At 41.8% G+C, this 20,689-nt stretch overlaps 1 protein-coding gene and 1 long non-coding RNA gene across 5 annotated transcripts; one reads left to right on the forward strand and one right to left on the reverse strand.

Annotated features, from left to right (window-relative positions):
- Positions 1–147: 147 nt before the first annotated feature.
- Positions 148–1,046, reverse strand: LOC115797552 (uncharacterized). The gene is made up of 3 exons (XR_004021432.1): positions 958–1,046; positions 827–892; positions 148–751 (listed from the first exon to the last, which is right to left on the reverse strand). It is a non-coding gene; the product is annotated as an uncharacterized LOC115797552 (long non-coding RNA).
- Positions 1,047–1,741: 695 nt separating this feature from the next.
- Positions 1,742–19,209, forward strand: LOC115796876 (NLR family CARD domain-containing protein 3-like). 4 transcript variants are annotated; one of them, XM_030753347.1, is made up of 11 exons: positions 2,240–2,327; positions 4,262–4,404; positions 4,842–4,926; positions 8,422–8,526; positions 8,817–8,888; positions 13,827–14,017; positions 14,413–16,183; positions 16,685–16,858; positions 17,247–17,420; positions 17,542–17,588; positions 17,724–19,209. In XM_030753347.1, exons 3-11 carry the CDS (start codon positions 4,856–4,858, stop codon positions 18,254–18,256), a joined length of 3,138 nt encoding a protein of 1,045 aa, XP_030609207.1. In that variant the 5' UTR covers positions 2,240–2,327; positions 4,262–4,404; positions 4,842–4,855; the 3' UTR covers positions 18,257–19,209. The 4 variants fall into 4 exon arrangements, with proteins under 4 accessions (XP_030609204.1, XP_030609205.1, XP_030609206.1 ...); XM_030753344.1 differs by lacking the exons at positions 2,240–2,327; positions 4,262–4,404 and adding an exon at positions 1,742–2,044; XM_030753345.1 differs by lacking the exons at positions 2,240–2,327; positions 4,262–4,404 and adding an exon at positions 1,742–2,044 and having other exon boundaries at positions 4,845–4,926.
- The last annotated feature ends 1,480 nt before the right edge of the window (positions 19,210–20,689 follow it).

The raw sequence follows: 20,689 nt of genomic DNA on the forward strand, positions 1-20,689 counted from the left end.
GGAGGCAAGAGATGAGGTTCAAAATACAATTTTATTTTAAGAGAAATTATTAAAATGCAAAAACCATGAAACAAAACTACAACATTTACCAATAGCTGGGGGGCCTATAGGGCACAGACCAGTGCAAGGGGGGATGGAATGCCAAAACAACAAAAGACTTTAAAGCAAACTAAAAATCACCCAGACACGTGACGACCACACCCGTGAGTGAAGACTCCAATCCCAGGAAACCACAGCAAACACGAAAACCAGGGGTAAGGGGAAACCACCACCCAAGCCACTAGTACTGCCACCACCCACGGCCTCCAGCAACTGAAATAAAATAAAAACAATCAATACAGGACAAACAAACAAAAAAATAAACAAATGAGCACAATCATGAAACAGTGAATGCCTCACACTTGTTAAAACACTGGGTATGAAACCACGTCAAAACTAAGCCTCAGAGATGGCTTAAGCTATAGGCACAAGGCCGAGCACCGCAGCTGATACCGCTACCGTCTGCCAGCGGACACTGTGGCCACGACCCAAGCGGCAGCGGGACCCAGGACCAGAACGCGGTGAAGAAGACAGCGGCAACAGCCCAACTCTCATTGACGAACAGCGAAAACAGGGCGGCACAGAATGACACCGGGCCATACAGGACAGGGCAAAACAGGACAAGACGAAACAGGACAGCACAGGACAGCAGCGGCTCCTGTCAGCTGGGAGCTGAGAAAGTTGTCGCCCCAGATAAGGCAGCCAGAGGACACTGCATTTAATAGAAATTCAATTAAATGGCAGCCAACTATAATATGCTTAAGATGACGATTTAACACCCACCTACCTACTCCCAAACAGGCTCACGCATCCACTGGAGGAAACGCAATACAAACAGCCAGCTGACGATCACCTATGACCACAACAGCGTTAGCTTCAGAAACACATTTGCTATGCAGAGAGAGAGGAAACACTCACCATAGCAGGATATCTGCTTAACGCAGCCTATACGGGTGTCAGGAGCATGGAGCTCTGCTAGTCTGCTGGAGACTGGGACCAGAAATGACAATCAGCTGACAGTAAGGAGGAGACAGGTAGAGGCGCTGTTTATATACAGTCACTCCCACCACTGAGTGGTTAAGAATGGCAGGCTCATTAAGAGACTGTCCTGCCACACAGACAACCATTCACACCTATGGGCAAATTAGAGTCACCAGTTAACCTAGCCCCCACTAACTACACGTCTTTGGACTGGAAAGGAAGGAAGGACATGCGGAGAACATGCAAGCTCCACACAGGGAGAGGTGGAATCGAACCCTTCTGGATGTCATTCTAGCTGTGAGGCAGCAGTGAAGGTTGTTATTTTAAAAGAGGAAGAACATAGAGCGAACATAGAGTAAAGAACATAGAGTAAAGAACATAGAGTAAAGAACATAGAGTAAAGAACATAGAGCTTATTTCAAGCACTTTGCAATTTACTGCAACTTGCACTAAATCTAACACATAAAACAGCGCGCCTTATGCCTGTTTCGCTTTTCAGAACTGCTTCTTTACTTGGATTGATTATTTGGAATGGGGCGGGGTGGGCGTTGTCTTTGTGCATTAGTGCACAGCAATGTGAGCAGGGAAATTTTTTTAATGCTTTCTGGTGTTACACTGCTGTGCACTAATGCTTTCTGGTGTTACACTGCTGTGCACACTGCTGTGCATTAGTGCACAGCAGTGTAACACCAGAAAGCATTAAAAAAATTTCCCTGCTCACATTTGTAGACCATGAAAGAAAAAGCCCTAACGCCAGGGGGAATCGGGCTTCACTATAAAATCTGCAATATGGTGATTTAAAGGGGAAAGACAGATGTGGCTCACATTAATCAAACTTTAGCTTAAGTTTAAGCGATTATATTCGCGATAATTACTTTTTAACACCTGAAGCCTTTTTTGAGTGAGATCGGAAATCTGCAGCAACACGTGGACTTACTCCATTGTCTCCATCACCTGTCCACACAAAGAACCCACGGACAGAAGTAGAAAGGACTGGGACGAGCTTTCCCCCCTTAAAACAAAAGTAAGTTGGACCTCAAGCGTGAATTGTGAATTCCTCAAAATGTGAAAAGCAGAGAAGCGTTTAACCTTCGTTTAACGCTTCTCTGCTTTTGCAAAGCGTTGCTCGTTTCTAAGATGACGTATCCATAGTGATTAGTTTGCACCTACACCTAAACATAAGATCAACTGACTCAGTGAGTACATCATAAAATCATCTTCAGCTCAGCACAGTGGTTGTTTGGCAGTATGTGTGGTTTACTATGAAAGATCCCGAGAACCGATTTTAAAATACAAGCCATCCGCAGGTGAGTGTGCTTCAGCATTAACCTACACAGGTCTTCCATCATTACTGATATCACAAGTCATAAAAAAAAAAAGATACATATGAAAAACAAATACTTTTAAAATGACAAACATGAAAAATATTAAAAGCAAACCTTCTGAAAAACACATTTAGACTCACATTTTAAGCCATTAAATGTAACCTTGCTGATTTCACTTTAGATCAACAGTATAAACTCTGTCTTAGTCAGTGACAGGTCACTTAGAATTGTTGTTCTTTAAGTGTGGTAAAATATTGTTTTACAGTATTTGACAATCACGTTTTAATAGAAAAAAAATATTTTTTACTACTCCTTGTCAACAAAAAATAAAAATAAATAATATTTTTGAGAACTAAAATCCACATCTTAAAAACAAATCTACTCAATGAACAATGTAAATGAATATTGAATTTTTAATTGACAAGAATTTGTCTATCAACTTTGACATATTTCAAATACTGTATTTTTACAGTGGATTTCTTTGTAAAAAGTCAAATGATACCATGTACAGTAATGTATTATGATGCAGCTTAAAAATAAAACAGAAAAATAGGTGGTAGCCAAAGAGTACACTGAACTGATGAACGGTCAAAATATGCAATTTATTTACAATAAAAAATGAAGAAAGGCCAAAGGCAACACAAACTAGCACTGATGGGAGGTGGTGTTCTTGTCAGACTGAGGAGCACATTGTAGCTTTCTTTCTTCTTTCTTTGACTATCAGTCAAACTGTCAGGATAAATGTTCACATCTCCCCTGCAAATGTACAGGAAGATATTTTCCTGTAGTTATTGTTGCTATGCCTGTTTTGTAAGAGACATTTGGTCTGTTCCTTATTTTCTCCCTCTTTGTGTAAACTAATATGTTTAGTATTACTTCTAGCTTCCTGGAAATTTGTATTTTCATAAGTCATTAATAAAAACGAACTCCTAATGATGCAAACTGGACTTTTTAATTTACTTCTTTCACTGTTTGCTTTGTATTTGAATTACATCCAAAAGGGGAACAAAGGGGACAAAGCATGGAGGTGGGGTTATGTGTGTGTGTACGTGGCACTAACAACCACATAAACATGTGGCCGTTAGTGTCATGTAGACGTAGTTCTCCAAGGACCCTGGCAGGCACACCATTTTCACTTCTCCAATTATCAGTGGTACTTAAACCTTGGCTCTGATCTTCACATATAAACAGATTGTTAATCTATTCTGTGTAAGTTGTGCATTTCCATTATTATTTGTCTCTTTGTCACTGTGATTTAAGATAAGATAAAATAGAAAAAAGATAAAAGAGATAAAATAGAAATTTAAAAATATACATAAATATATAAATATGATATGAAAGGATCTGGTATTTTTCCTTTGTGTCTTGTGTTTAATTTTAATTCTGCCCATTTCATTGTCTTGCCCGATATTATCTCTTATATGCAGCTGTTTCCATTTCCTTCATTAGCCCTCAGTGTGTTCCTGCATGTTTTCCACAGTCATCGTCTTGGTTCAGGGCCCTATTCCAGGAAGCATGCCCTTCAAGCTCCGAGTTTACAAATAAACCAACTCTGAGATCGGCAACTCTGAGCATTCATCTTGAGTTTGCACATGCATTAGTAAGGAAAGAAATTCAGCAAGCATTTAATCTATCAGATAGAATGTAGCAACCTCCCTTTTTTAATAGAGAATTTCATTATTTCTGCCATAATTAGATAGAAATTCTTCATGAGATTTAGACAAAAACTACTTGAATGTTGCCAGTTTAATTTGATCTAATCTCAGCTTCACCGATAGTGACTCTCTTACACCTACAGCAGTGATGTTTTACTGAGTTTCTGATAATAGTCAGAGGTCAGTAACAGCAAAGACAAACGTCATAAGAAAAGCCTGAGCTTTTATAGATCACCTACGTTTATTACTGATGTTCATCAGGGAAACACAAAGACGTCAGATGCTACTGGAAAACTTTAAATCCTCCTGTCCTCCCCGGAGTGGTCCAACTGATCTTCCAGGAATGGTGGTGCTATTTTCTGGAGAACTGATTGGTCAGTAGGCGGTGATTTCATACCTTGCAGGTTAGATTCAGAACATAAGTGACCATGGTAATTTACCCAGTTAAGAAGTGAACCACTGTCATTGTACAGAAAACCCAGAGTTAACCCTGAGGTTACCTGGATAAGATGAATATAGTACAGATCTCTGGTTGTGTTGTACTGCTGGCCTGCCTCACTGCTTCTCTGTGTGTTTCCTGGATTTTTTTTCTTTATATTTTGGACTCTTTTTGCCTCTGTTTTGGATTCATGTTTTGGAGCTTTAATCAGCCAAATAAACTGCTCTCATTTTTGTTACTGAAATCTTCCTTTCAGCGCCACTGTATTTGGGTTCTCACTTAAATGCACTCCACAACATGTAAATCATTGAAGTTAAAATTTGTCACAATGACTCAAAACCAGATTAGCAAGGATACTGTGTTTTTTAAATTACCATTTCATTGATGTGTTTTTTTCTGCAGCAGCTGCAGCAGACATGTCTGAGAAGAGGAGGAAGCTATCAACAAGACCTGACACGACTTCTGAATCTTGTGATCCATCAGACAGGTAAAATCCCCACCGAGGAACAGACACTTAAAAATGAAAAGTTAAACAAATAGTCCTGTTTCCAAAGCAGAGGGAGAGAGTGTAGAATGTAAATAAAAACAAAATCCATTGGTTTGCAAGTTGTGTTTCAGAAGTAAGGCTGGGGTTCATAACTATGAAACATTGTGTGTGCAAATAGTTGTTTCACTTTTCCTCTGTTCACCTCTTCAGTCTCTGAGAAAAAGATGATGAAACAGCAGTAAACTTGCCCCATTTCAACTTCCTGAAATGTTCATTTTCATTTTAATGCCAGCCGCACATCATTTTAAAAATAAATAAATGTTCTCAGTTTCAGTCATATGTTGTTTTTGTACCATCCATCCATCCATCCATCCATCCATCCATCCATCCATCCATCCATCCATCCATCCATCCATCCATCCATCCATCCATCCATCCATCCATCTATCCATTCATTCTCTTCGGCTTTTCCGGGGCCAGGTCTCAGGGGCAGGAGCCCAAGCAAAGAAGCCCAGACTTCCCTCTCCCCAGCCACCTCCACCAGCTCATCCAGGGGGACCCCAAGCCGTTCCTAGGCCAGCCAAGTGATATAATCTCTCCAGTGTGTTCTGAGTCTATCCCGGGGCCTCCTCCCGGTAGGACATGCCCGGAACACCTCACCCAAGAGGTGCCCAGGAGGCACCTAATCAGATGCCCGAGCCACCTCAAACTGGCTGCTCTCAATGTGGAGGAGCAGCGGCTCTACTCTGAGCCCCTCTTGAATGGCCGCACCCCTCACTTTATCTCTAAGGGAGAGGCCAGCCACCCTTCAGAGGAAGCTCATTTCTGCCGCTTGTATTCCCGATCTTATTCTTACCCAAAGCTTGTGACCATAGGGAGGGTAGGAATGCAGATTGACCGGTAAATCAACAGCTTCACTTTTACGCTCAGCTCCCTCTTCACCACAACAAACCAGTGCAGCATCCGCATCACTGCGGATGTGGAGCCAATTCGTCTGACGATCTCCGTCACTTGTAAAAAAGGCCCCAAGATACTTGAATTCCTCCACCTGGGACAGGAACTTGTCCCTGAGCTGGAAAGGGTATTCCACCCTTTTCTGGCTAAGGACCATGGCTTCAGACTTATAGGTGCTGATTCTCATACCAGCCACTTCACACTTGGCTGCGAACCATTCCACTGTAAGCTGGAGGCCACCATCTGATGAAGCCAGCAAGACTACATCATCTGCAAAAAGCAGAGATAAGATTCTGGGGCCAGCAAGGCAGAAACCTTCCACGACATGGCTACACCTAGAAATTCTGTCCATAATGATTATGAACAGAATCTGTGACAAAGGGCAGCCCTGGTGGTGTCCAACACCAACAATTTCAACTTTTGCCAGCTGTATGGACCAAGCTCTCACTGCAGTTGTACAGGGACTGAATGGCCCACAACAACAGGCCGGACACCCCATACTCCCTCAGGACCTCCCACAGGATACCCCAAGGGATGTTTAACCACCTCAATGACCTCACCCTCAGTGATGGGTGAGTCTTCCCCCTCTTCCCGACTCTGCTTCCACTATAGAAGTTGTGCCAGTGTAATTCCTTCCACTGCCTGCCAATAGCCTCATTTGAAGTCAATAGCACTCCACCCGCACTATAAACCATGTGAGTGGAGCACCACTTTCCCCTCCTGAGTCACCTTATGGTTTGCCAGAATTGCTTCAATGCTGTCTGAAAGACTTTTTCCATGGCCTCACCGAACTCCTCCCACACCCGAGTTTTTGCTTTGGCCACTGCCCGAGCCGCGTTCTACTTGGCCTTTCGGTACCCATCAGCTGTCTCCAGAGTACCACAGGCTAATCAAGCCTGATAGAACTCCTTCTTCAGCTTAATGGCTCCCTTCACTTCCAGTGACCACCATCTGGTTCAGGGATTACCACCAGAACAGGCACCAACCACCTTGCAGCCACAGCTCTAAGCATTAGCCTCAACAATGGAGGCACAGAATTCAGACTCAGTGTCCTCAGCCTCCCTCAGAATGCTGTCAAAGTTCTGCTGGAGGTGGGAGTTGAACATCTTGTGGACTCGGGCTTCTACCAGGCATTTCCAGCACACCCTCACAACACATTTAGGTGTGTCGGGTCTGTCCAGCATCCTCCCCTGCCACCACATCCAACTCACCACCAGGAGGTGATCACCTGACAGCTCAGCCCCTTTCTTCACTCGAGTGTCTAGAAGATATGGCCGCAGATCTGGTGATACGATTACAAAATCAATCATTGACCTGTGACCTAGGGTGTCCTGGTGCCATGTGCACTTATGGACATCCTTATGTTTGAACATGTTGTTAATTGTGGACAAACTGTGGTTTGCACAGAAGTCCAATAGCAAAACACCATTTGGGTTCAGATCGGGCAGGCCATTCCTCCCAGTCACGCCCTTCCAGGTCTCACTGTCATTGCCTTGAAGTGCCATTGCATTGACGTCTCCCAGCAGGACGATGGAGTCACCGGATGGAGCACCCTTGAGCACTCCACCCAGTGACTCCAAAAAGGGTGGGTACTCTGAACTGTCATTTGGCGCATAGGCACAAACAACAGTCAGGACCCATTCCCCAGCTCGAAGGTGCAGGGAAGCAACCCTCTCGTGTACCGGTGAACACTCCAATGTACAGGCAGCAAGCGGGGGTGATACAAGAATATCCACCCCAGCTCACCGCCTCTCACCGAGGGCAACTCCAGACTGGAACAGAGTCCAGCCCCTTTCCAGGAGACTGGTTCCAGAGCCCAGGCCATGCATTTTAGTGAGCCCAACTATATCTAGCTGGTATCTCTCAACCTCACACACTAGTTCAGGCTCCTTCTCCACCAGATTCCATGACATTCCATGGTCCCAATAGCCATTCTCGATAGCTGGGGATCGCCTCTGCCCTTGGCCACCGCCCAACACACACTGGTGGGCCCATGTCATCTCTTCGGGCTGTGCCCGGCCGGGCACAACAGCTTATTGACCAGCCACCAGACGCTCTCCCTCCAACTCCCTCTCCAGGCTTGGCTCCAGGGTGGGACCCCGGTAACCCTATCCCAGGCAGGGTAAACAGTTCCCTTGAGGCCATTTCCATAGGGGTCTTCTGAATAACTTTGTCTGGTGCCTGGCATCTTTGTATCATTTTTAATTAAATTATTTGCAGCACATTTGATTCTTTTTATATTTACAATTCATATATTGAATAATATCATATATTGTATAATATTTAAATGCATTTAATGGAAGTTTTGATATTTTACTTTTTACAAGATGCAGTTTACTGTGTATTGTTTGTGTGATGTGTGTCCTGTGTGTTTGTTTACAGCATATTTGAAGTGTATCTACGTAGGACACAGATTATGTTTGCAGTGCATTTGAATGGTTCTCAGTATTTCCCCTGTTGTTGTGGATTAATTACATACGTTTAGTAAAAGTGACTTCTCTCTAAATAAATGAAGTGTTAAATAACTCAAAATCCTTTTAGTTCACAGAAGAGTGTTGCAGAGTCCACAGGTCCCAGCTTTGTCTCCCTGAAAAGTGATCGATCCAGGATGGCTCCACCCATTTTTGGAGATGAGAAATCAAAATGGTAACTGTAAACTTTGTACTTGCAAACATAAAATATATTGCCTGTGCCTGACAGATTTCTTCCATATACCAGGAGCCATAGCATATGGATCTAAAAGCACTTTTCCACTGAAACTTCCAATAAACTTGATTTCCCAAGAACAAATATAGGTGGTCACCTTTCACATGACTTAAAAACTCCTTGAACTGTGGAAAATGCCGTTGTTGATGCACAGACACATATAGACATGTCCTAGATTGCTCAATAAATGATTATAAAGTATTCTCATTAAAAAATATTTATCTTTTCAGTTTTCAGAGTGCAACTGAGTCTGCAAGTTCAGTCTCCACACAGTGTGCTAAAGCCACACACCAGCAGCTCAGGTGAGTGTCATTTCTGCAATTCAAAAATTCAAGAGTTTGTTGTGTATTGTTTTGTTATTAATTTTTCTGTATCGTTTATTTGATTCTCCCTATTCCCTTCCCCGTAAAAGGTTTTGCCTTTTGTCAGGCCACAGTTGTAAATTAAAAAATGTACTTAATCTGTTTGCTTGGTTAAATAAAGTTTTTTTTTTTAAGGGGGTTGGTTTATAGAGAGAAACTGAGATTTGTTTCTGTGACATACAGTCTTGTCAATAATTTTACAGGATTCCATGCAAACTAAGTACACCCTATGATTCAGCAGCATGTAGAACCACTTTAGCAGCAATAACTTATAATTTTTTTCACTATGACCTTACCCATGTCCCACTTTTATGGAGGAATTTTGGCTCACTCTTCTTCAGGGATCATTCACAGCTATCAGCATTTTCCAGAGCGTACACCAGGGAGGAGGGGGTTAACACCCAATGTACGCTTAGTTACAAATGTCAGTGTAGTAACTTGATCCACCACTTTACAGGCCACAACCGAGGGGCTGCTATGCCAGCGTGATTGCTTGATTGACACGTCTCTGTGGGTTAAAAAAAAAAATGAGTGCAATCCACAACATCTCATTTATTTCATGTTAGTGTCCATAACAAATAAGCACTTATTAGCTTGACACAAACAAGTTGCATGCAACTAAAAGACAGGCTCAATTTCTGGCCACCCATGACCTCAAACTACAGTGGTGGTCAAAAAAAAACTGTGCTTCCTCCCAGCTAGCAGCACACCTGACTGTCATTATTCCCTCACCTATTTACCGCATTTTCCGGAGTATAAGTCGCACTTTTTTTCATAGTTTGGCTGGGGGTGCGACCTATACTCCGGAGCGACGTATATGTGACATTTATAACACATGAACCAAAATACTCCAGCCACTTGACATCTCCGTGAACTGCAGCTTTAAGCCAGTCTTGCGTAACCTGTGGGCGCAGTGGATGATGGATGGAGAGCACAGCTTAACGGCAACTGGGAGAATGCGCCACCCAACTTTCCTGGAAGTCATTGGATGGATCAAGAAAACATGGGCTTCAGTGACAAACCATCCTGTTGGGATTCAGAAAGGCTGGAATAATTGGAACTGCAGCTGACGACGAGTCTGACTAACGCGACACAGAAGAGGAAGCGGCGCTTCGTCTACGGAGTGTACGGAATTGTTTAGAAGTGACACCGAGGATGAAGAATTCAATGGATTGATGGTTTGGTTAACTTGTTAGTATGTTCTTTATGCTATGGTTATCTGAATAACTTAATGTTACGTTAACATACCGAACACGTGTTCGTTGTGCGTCATGTAGCTGAATGTGTTACGTTAGCATAACGTAGGCGTAACCGTGTTCGTCCTGTTCTTTAATCCATTATTATTTTAAATTGCCGTTCAAGATGGAATTTCTGCTCTGGGTCTCGGATTCTATCAACCCCCCCCCCCCCCCCCCCCAAAAAAGTGCGACTTATAGTCCAGTGCGACCTATATATGTTTTTTTCTTCTTTATTATGCATTTTTTGGCTGGTGCGACCTATACTCCGGAGCGACGTATAGTCCGAAAAATACGGTAACCTGTCACCTCTTACTGCCCTCTAGTATGCAGACACTCAAACTACAATCAAAAAATGTAAATCAAAATAAAGGACAAGAAATGTCTCTTACAGTCAGTCAGAACTATGTAAATTTAGCACTGCTGCCTGACTGCCAATGCAAGCATCTACTCTCATTCAGTTGTACACCACTGCACTATTGCATGGTTTGCAGGCCTCATTAATTTATCTAAGATAGGCCATCATCGATTCACAAAATGACTGACGATATTAGACAGAAACAAGCTGTGAGTGCAGCTCAGCAGGTGTGGAAAGCAGCTAAAGCCACTGCAGATTAATTCAACGAGGAAGCAGAAGCACTGTTCCAAAAAGCTGAATCAAAAATGGAAATTGTACACAGGAAACCACAGAAAACAATGATGGATTTTATTCAGAAGGTATTTACATGAATCCTACATGTTCCTGTAGGGGATTGGCAGATGGAGTTGTGCCAAAAAGTGACTTGTGGTATTTGCCAAAAAAATTATTGCTGGTATTTTAATTGTTGTAGATGACCTGTTGACTAATCTGTCTGTCTAATCAATTAATTTTGAGTCATGAATAACATTCCTGTCATATGGTAGAAGCTGCAATCAGTTTTTGATGACACCAGTGGCCAGTCTTGCCAACTTAGTGACTTTGTTACTAGGCCTTTTCAGACTCGCCTAGCGACTTTTCCAAAAAGCGAATAGCAACAAATTTAGTGACTTTTTCTGGTGACGTCAGTGACAACCGAGCGACTGGTTGTATTTAAATTGCTATACAAATGATTTCTGCCCTGTGTTGCAGAGTCCTAATCACCCCAAGTTTGTGTTCCAGAGGGTGGTGGTAGTCAAAGAGTACATACTGGTCTGTGTGTGTGGGCTTCTGGTAAACTTCAATGCTGAGGCTTCTTTCTTCCTCAATAAGCACCGCACAGTCCAGGAATGGAATCAGTGTAAGGACTCACAAATGTCAGCAAATTCCTGGAGGGAGACTGCTGAAACTATCAGAATGGACATGAGGGAATGAGGAAAGTGAAAAAAACAGGGACAAATATGTTTGCAGCCAAAAAAAAAAAAAGTCCCAGCTGGCACTGCATATGAGACACCAGAACACGACCACAAGGTAATGAACACACACAGTCTAATGACACAAGCATAAATGCGGACGTGAGGTCGGCAACTTACTTAGGTTGTGTACAGACGCCGCAAAGACCCTACAAGTTCAGTTAGCAAGCATCTAATATCTAACCAAGCTAGCTCCATAACAGAAGCAGCATCAGGTGGTGAGAACATCAGGATGCAGCTGGATTTGAGCTTTGACTCCTTCACTGTGTTCATTTTGATTTTGTCAAACACCACATGAAGGTGTTGTTAATCTGTTGCATTGATGCTGAAGTTTATTGGGAGTTTATTTTAGTATTTATTGAGTTTTGGAATTGATATTTTTCTTTGTTTCTCCCTGTTGATGTTCATGTGTGTCCTTAATATTACACACATATTGCATGTAGTGCTGCTGCCTTGTGAACAGTTGGTTGTTGAATATATTACTTTAAATTTTATCTTTTGTCAAGTTTTTACTACACAACAGTCACTCTTACACCTTGAATCTTGCACCTGACAAAGTATAAAAATACAAAAACTAAACCAAACCTACGCATTAATCCAAAAATAAAAACTAATAAAAATGAGCAAAATCACTCTGAAAACTAATTAAAACTAACTGAATTAGATAAAAAAAAAGTAAAAATGAACTAAAACTAAACTACAATGTAAAATCCCAAACTATTATAACCCTGCAAGGGACTGACAAGGTAAAACAGGAGACAGACGGAGACAGAAATGCAGAATTGACACACCGCACAGTAAATAAACAACACAACAAAAACACAGAAAAAGAGTTCTCTCTAGAAAATGTTGATAATTGTGAGTGACCTCTTAGTGATTCATTGTTCCATCCATCCATTCTCTTCCTGCTTATCCTGTTCAGGGTCATGGGGGGCTGAAGCCTATCCCAGCTGACAAAGAGTGAGAGTCAGGATGCACCTTGTACAGGTCACCAGCCTGCCCAGTAACTGCATTCCTTTTTACTCTGGGAGGAAACTGGAGTACCTGGAGAAAACCCACACAAGCACAGGGAGGACATGTACACTCCACACAGAAAGACCCCGGCCAAGGTGGAATAAAACTTGGACCTTCTAGCTGTGGGGCAGCATTGCTAACCACCATGCCACCATACTGCCTGTTGTATTGTCAGAGGGAGCTTGAGAAATGGCTTCCACGTCCAAGGAAGGCAACAACCACGCAAATTACCAATTTCTTACACGGGGAGGTAGTAAGGAAAAATAACAATGCAGGACTCTTTCAAGGCCCTGTAACTGGAATGAGTACACTTTAAATCCTTTAACGAGGATCCATTGAAGGGCGAGTCTGGTGCCAACAGCCGCGGTAATTCCAATAACCATGTATTGTTCCTCTATTCTAATAAGCATTCAAGGACACAGTTGTCAGAATGCAAGTCAACTGAATAATCTTTACTCTCCTACTTCCTTGTTCGACCAACATATATTCAATGTGTCACACCGTACCATTACTGGCCATTACAAGTGTGGCTTCAGTCCATTGAGGTTTGTCTGCATTTGTTGATGCACAGCTCTCTTAAGATCCCACAACAGCATTCATGTTGATTTCTGGACCATTGCAACAGTGAATGTTTTCTTTTTCAGCCATTCTGTTGTAGATTTGCTGCTTTGCTTTGGGTCATTGTCCTGTTTCATGACTCAACAGATGGCCTCACATTTGACTCTAGAATACTTTATTTTTGAGAGGAGTTCATGGGCAACTCAACTTGAATAAACTGTGCAATGCCCAGATCCTGTGGCTGCAAAACAAGCCCATCACCCTTCCACCACTATGCTTGATGGTTGGTATGAGGTGTTTGTGCTGATACGCTGTGTTTAGTTTTCTCGAAGCCCAATGCTGTGCATTATGGCCTAACATCTTCACTTTGGCCTCGTCTATACAAAGGACATTGTTCCAGGTGTCTTTGGTTTGTTTTAAAGCATCTTTGGAAAACCTAAGCAGTGCTGCTATGTTCTCATTAAAGAGAGACTGAGACTCAGTGAGGTCTGACTTAAAATTTTGGCCTATGATAATATTTAGTGATGATATTTGGATTGGCAAAACATCAGCAAAGGTGAAAAGACATCAATGGGCCATAACCTCATCTAACGGAGTGAAGCTTATAACAAATTTTACTGAATAATTCAAATTCTGAGAAAATGACTTTAAATGGTATTAGAGAAACTAAATGAAGGTTGTGTATTTGTTCTTCTTCCTGCAGTCATCTGAGTGGGGATGTGAGCACCTGTTCAGTGTGTAAGAAGGTTTTGAGGGAGCCAATCCAATTTGCTTGTGGACACTGGTCATGCAAGCAGTGTGTGAGCTCAAACAGGGACTGGTCTGGTTCAGAAGCAGAAAACCCCTGCCCAGAGTGTGTCAAAAAATACCAGTTTAAGAATGGTGAAGACACAGGTAAGCTTACACAGATCACTAAGGTCTCTCATTTATATGGGGTAATTGTCTTTGTTGAATTAAACTTTGGTTACGTTGGAAACAAAAATGATTATAACTGTGCTACACCAGCTGAATAGTAACAAATAACTTGATTCCAAAATGTTGAATATGTCCTGAATCTGTTCAGGCTAAGGGCAATAATAACCTATTGTGGTTGTGTGGAAGGTTCTTTTGACATTTGTATATGCTCTGTTTGTATAACTTCTGATCTACGACTCTAGGTTGAAACTGAGTATACCAAAATGACATGCCAAATTTTACTGTGATTTTACCAAAAGCAGCTTTTACTTGCTAAAGAAAAAGTAAAACTTTCCTCTCTACAAATCTAAAAAAAAATTACTGTCTGTTTACAGGGAACATCCTCCTTGTGAAAGCTAAAACAAATCTGAGAGAAGCAATGAAAAATAAATTTACCCTGACATTTGAAGGTAATGGTGACCAAGAAAATCTACTGCAGAGCATCTACACAACACTTTTTATCACCACTGGAGAAATTGAAGGGCTGCATGAAGAGCATGAATTCAAAAGTAAATGGAAAAAGCAATCATCTCAGGATTCCTCAGTCAACCTCAGTGACATCTTCAGACCATTGTCTGGCCATGAAAAACCCCACAGGACAGTCTTAATGAAGGGTGTTGCAGGCATTGGGAAATCCTTTGCTGTGCAGCGATTCATTCTTGACTGGGCCGAGGAGAAGGCAAACCAAGATGTTGATTTTGTTTTCAGTCTTGCTTTCAAGGAGCTGAATTTAATTACAGGTGAGGAAAGTCTGCATGAGCTCCTGACTTTGTTTCACCCTGATCTCAAAGATTCGGTGGATTACACCAAAACCAGGATTGTCCTGATCCTGGATGGTCTGGATGAAAGCAGGTTTCAGCTGGATTTTGAGGACATTAAGATGGTAACATCTGTCAGGGAAGCAGCACCTGTGGGTAATCTCCTAGCAAACCTCATCCAGGGGAACCTTCTTCCTGATGCAAATGTCTGGATAACTTCCCGTCCAGCAGCAGCCAATCAGATCCCTGCAGAGCATGTTGACATGGTAACAGAGATAAGAGGGTTCAATGACCCTCAAAAAGCAGAATACTTCAGGAGGAGATTTAGTGATGACCCGGCTCTTGCTGAAAGGATCATTAAACATATTGAGTCTTCACAGAGTCTCGACATCATGTGTCAGATCCCGATCTTCTGCTGGATTTCTGCCGTGTTATTCCAGGAAGTCTTTGGAGGAGATGAAGAAACTGAAATTCCTCAAACTCTTACAGAGATGATGTCGCACTTCCTGTTTGCTCAAATAAAGCGCAGAAACAGAAAATATGACAAGACGGCTGAGACAAACAAAGAGAAGCTTCTGAAGACACACAGAGAATTTCTTCTGAAACTCGGCAAGCTTGCATTTGATCAGGTGCTGAAGAACAACCTCATCTTCTACGAGGAAGACCTGGAAGCCTGTGGCATCGACATCAAAGAAGCATCCATCTACTCTGGATTTTGCTCCACAGTTTTTCAGGAAGAAAAAATCTTTTCCCAGAAAAAAGTCTTCTTCTTTGTGCATCTGACCTTACAGGAGTTCTGTGCAGCTCTGTACGTCTATGAGTGCTTCATTAAAAATGAAACCACAGAGCTCCACAGTTTCCTCAGTTTAGAGGAAAAAGAACATACTTTAGTTGAACTTCTGAAGATGACAGTAGACAAAGTGCTGGATAATAAAAATGGCCACCTGGACTTCTTCCTGAGGTTCCTCCTTGGCCTCATGGTTGAACCCAATCGGAGAGTCCTTCAGGGTCTGCTGACTCCTCCAGATTCACGTCAAGATACTGACAAGAAAATCTTGACTTACATCAAGTCTGTCCGAAGGAAGACCCTCTCTCCAGACAACCACATCAACCTTTTCCAGACCATGGTTGAGATGAGAGACCACAAAGTCAAAGATGAGATTCAGGAATATCTCAAACTGTCAGATCATTCAAAAACAGAGTTGTCTCCTCTGCACTGCTCTGCGCTGGCATACATGCTGCAGGTATCAGAGAATGATCTGGATGTCTTGGACTTAAAGAGTTACAACACAACAGAGGAGGGAAGAAGGAGGCTGATACCAGCAGTGAGGAGCAGCAGAAAAGCCATGTAAGTTCACTGAAATATTCAACTTTCATGCTGATTCATGTTAGGATGGTAAATATACTTGTCTACCAGATTGTTTTGTCTGAAATAAGCTGATTTTGATCAACAGTCAGTGCTGTTTTAAGTCATGATCACAGTAATCACTTTCTTGATGAGTTTAAGGTCTTATTAAGTGAGCTTCAGGTGTTGCTATTTAGAGAAAGATGTTGATTTTCTAAATGTTGTCCCAGTTTGAATTAAAAAAAAGACTTCTATGATCCTTACTGTTGATTTAATGTGATGGTCGCTTACAAAATAATTAGAAACTTGTCTTCTCTGTTACCAGATGAGCCACAGGGGTTTTGATAAATTGGCTCACATTATCTACTCAAAACTGTATAACAAAGAGAAGAGGTTTTAAAACATTAGGCTACATCAGTAGTAAAAACTTTATATGTATTTATTTGTCTACAGAGTGAAACAACTTTTTGCTCTCTTTACTGATACTTTAACATCTACTGACAGACTAGCAGACTGCAAAGTGACTTCAAAGTGGGCTGAGCATTTGGCTTTTACTCTCAAGTTCTTCTACTCATCCCTGAGAGATCTAGACCTGAGCAACAATGACCTGAAAGATTTGGGGGTGAAGTTACTTTGTGATGGACTGTCAAGTCAGTGCTGCAGACTGGAGGCACTCAGGTATTAACACACACTGTCAAAGACGCTTGTAATGAATGGATGGTATTTTAGTTTTAGCCAGGGAGAAGCTAAAAAAAAAGCTGCTAGAAATGTGGCACTGTGTACTAACAAACCTAGTTGATACTGTGCTTTCAGTGAGGTTCTTTATGAATAATACCTTAGATGTTGTACATAAATGGTCAAAGAATTGTGTCTCTGCTGTCACTATCTTGGTTACATAGCAGGCAGTGATGTGAAATGGGCTTTTGTATGGCTTTGTGTTGATTAAGGTTTGTTTGTGACGATTTGTCACCAGAGGCTTAATAATTAGCTACCAATCATGGTCAACTGCTGCAATCAGTGTGTACAACTGCCATTACTTGAAAAGAGACACTGTCTGTTGTGTCAGGCTATCTGGTTGTCTGGTCACCGAGATGGGCTGCTCATATCTGGCTTCAGCTCTGCAGTCTAACCCCACCCATTTGAAAGAGCTGGACTTGAGCTACAATCATCCAGGAGATGCTGGAGAGAAGCAGCTGACTGAGCTGAAGAATGATCCTCGATACAAGCTGAGCACACTCAGGTAATTAAAGCCTATGACTTTACTGACGTGAAAGAATTGTTTACTCTATGTTGCGATTATAATGGTAACCTTTAAACTGCTCATAAAACCTTAATTAAATCTGAACTACTTTTCTCCACAGTTTTGAACATGGCGGGAGTCACAGGATGAAACCAGGATTAAAAAAATGTAAGCATCTGGATATTTACTGATGCAGTGACCAACAAATTAATTAAATTATAATTTAAAAGCAACAGTAGATCAATATTCAAAATGATCTCTGTTCTCTTTGTTATTGGGAACATTTTTTTTTTTAATCTCCAGATGCCTGTGAGCTCACTCTGGACTCCAGCACAGCAGACAAGAAACTACGTCTCTCAGAAGAGAACAGAAAAGTGACCTGGGTGGAGGATGAGCCTCCACATCCTGATCACAAAGAGACGTTTGATCACTGGCAGCAGGTGCTGTGTGAGCAGAGCCTCAATGGGCGCTACTACTGGGAGGTGGAAGTGTTTGGACCTTTAAGCGTTGGGGTTACATTCAGAAGAAGGGACGTTAAAGGAAAGACTAATTATTTCAAGATGGGACACAATGACAAATCTTGGTGTCTGGTTTCCTCTGATGGTGCTTTTTACATTATGCACCACAACAAGAAGGTAGAGGTGCCTCTGGCTGGATGGAGCACCAGTCGGGTGGGTGTGTACGTGGACTGGCCAGGGGGCACTCTGTCCTTCTACAGGGTTTCTAGTGACAGCTGCAGCCTCCTGCATACCTACAAAACAGCCTTTAATGAGCCCCTCTATCCTGCTGTTGAGCTTCACACTCAGTCATCTGCAGTATTTTGTCAAGTAACATAACCTTCACCAAGTGTTACCAAGTACATCCACACACAAGTGGTTTCCTCAAACTGATCAATTTAAAAAATTTAGCACATGAAAACTGAATAAAACAGACAAAGTAACAATTAACTCTTGAGAAAATTAATGAAAAATATTAACACTAAAGACTTGCATACTTATTGAATAACAAAATACAGACATAAACATGTACATACCTCATTGGCTGTGTTCGCTTACAAAAAAATTAGGCTTAATTTCTTTCCTTTAGCCTCCTTTTGCTCTCTGCCCAACTGACAATAATTTTGCAGCAATCCTGCTGTTGGGTTGTATTTTTACTCTTTTTACTTAATGAACAAAATTATAATGCTTTAGGGTAAAATTCCAAGAATTGATTCATTAATTAATGAATCAGATCAGATATTTTTATGATGTCGACCAGCATGTAGGCTTGGGTGTGGCTGAGCAAGTGAGTAGAGGCAATGATTGTGGTTTGATGACAGGTTGCAGGAGAGGAGATGTGATGAGGGCCCAAGGACGCAGACTTGACACACAGCCAGAAGCTAAACACGACCAGAACTGAAACCTAAACACATAGGGAAAACACCAGGATGCCAAACTAAATACAAGACATGAGGCAAGGGACTAAAACATGGGAACAAAATATACATAGACAGAACGACAGAACAGGACAACACGGAAAGCAAAAACACAACGCAGCCGTGACATCAAAGGGATACAGAAACCTAACACAAATGCCTAATCAAAAAACCATGGAAATCTAAAATCCTAATTCATAACACAGAAAAGACAAGCCTAATACAAAACAGAGCAGAAACCAAAAATGCTGGGTCAAAAGGACCCAGGACATGACAGTCTCCTACTCTTTGTGTCTCTCAGGTGCCGTTTACACGAAGCCGTTTTCACTGGAAACGGTGTCGTTTTGATGCGTTTACACGATGGCGTTTCAGAAACGATCTGCGTTTATATGATGACATGTGAAACGATGGAAACGATGAAAACAATGTAGTTCCCATGTCAGGCCACAAGTTGGCGTTGGTGTTCTCTTTGCAAAGTTTGTTTATGCAAGACGTGCATGCGTGGAGTGACACAGTAGGTAATGCGGCAAATTGTTCATTACTTACAAAACGGCCAATGTGAGAGGTTTTGTGTGGACTGACGATGAGGTTGGATCGCTGGTGCACACAACGTTGAATTACAAAACGGTAAAAACACAAGAAAAGCATAAGAAGCACTCGTGAATCCGCCAGTATTGTTTATCAATTTGCACGTGCGCGAAAAACTGTGGCCGTCGCAACCATAGTGCGCATGTGCGAGTCGAGCGTTTTCAAACCACCCCGGTGTTTACACAAGTGTTTACACGAGAACGCAAGCCGGTGTGTTTCTGAAATGCTCCACTCTGGACCCCGTTTTCGAAACACATCGTTGTCACTCTGTTGTCGTGTAAACAGAAGGGCGAAACGCATCAAAACGACGCCGTTTCAAAATGAAAACGGTCTCGTGTAAACGGCACCTCAGTTTGACTGCCATGTTTTCCCAGCCAGAGAAGCATTGCACCACCTAGTGGTCATTTCTTTTAACCAAGTAATTACATTTGTACAGCTCACAAATGCATATATATAAACAATCTTAGAATATTAAAAAGTAGATGTAGGTGTATGTGTTATAACTAAGGGGTGCTGAGGTATCCCATTTTCCACACAAAATCGTCTTTGCTACTTCGCAAAGTATAGAGTGAAATAAGTTCAGCGGAAAAAAAAACACTAGACTCCGAATATAACTCAGATGACCCAGCTTTCCACCAGCATTTAAACGCACCATGTACGCACTAATCTAGGAGCGCTCCGGAAGCGTGAAATGTCTCAAAAAACTTTATGCGCTCCTAACTTGATTTGTGCGTAACAGTCATTTTGTCCATGTGTATCAGGTGATTCATGTACTTGTATTTAACCGTTTGTATGTGTAGGAACTTTTTTGAATTCGTAATTGTACTTTTATTTTGTACTCGTAATTTCTTAATATTTGTATTTATATTTGAACACATTTACAAGTACCTGAAGTTACACACAAAATGTTATTTACAAATTGCAAATCCAGCATTACAGGCACACAGATATTTTGAGTCCTTTCCATAGTTTGTGGGCTCCTATGAACTCTTAGCTTTAGTTCCTTCCATAGATTTTCAGTTGGATTCAGGTCAGGTGATTGGCTGGGCCATTCTAGTAGCTTTATTTTCTTTCTCTAAATCCAATTGAGTGCTTCCTTGGCTGTGTGTTTGGGATCACTGTCTTGCTGAAATGCTCACCCTTGTTTTGTCTTAATCATCCTGTGACTGCAGATTCTTTATCAAGAATGACTCTGTACATTTTTCCATTCATCCTTCCTTCAGTTTCTTGAAGCATGCCACTGCCGTGTGCTGAAAGAGAAGCTTTT

Source organism: Archocentrus centrarchus, chromosome 18 (genome assembly GCF_007364275.1).
Source record: "Archocentrus centrarchus isolate MPI-CPG fArcCen1 chromosome 18, fArcCen1, whole genome shotgun sequence".
Classification (NCBI taxonomy): Eukaryota; Metazoa; Chordata; class Actinopteri; order Cichliformes; family Cichlidae; genus Archocentrus; species Archocentrus centrarchus.

Bases quoted from the DNA above. Each gene is read 5' to 3' on its own strand.
- LOC115796876 (XM_030753344.1), top strand. From the start codon at position 4,856: ATGTCTGAGAAGAGGAGGAAGCTATCAACAAGACCTGACACGACTTCT. The intron at 4,927-8,421 runs GTAAAATCCCCA...AAATCCTTTTAG, and splicing joins TCTTGTGATCCATCAGACAG to TTCACAGAAGAGTGTTGCAG. The intron at 8,889-13,826 runs GTGAGTGTCATT...TTCTTCCTGCAG, and splicing joins GCCACACACCAGCAGCTCAG to TCATCTGAGTGGGGATGTGA.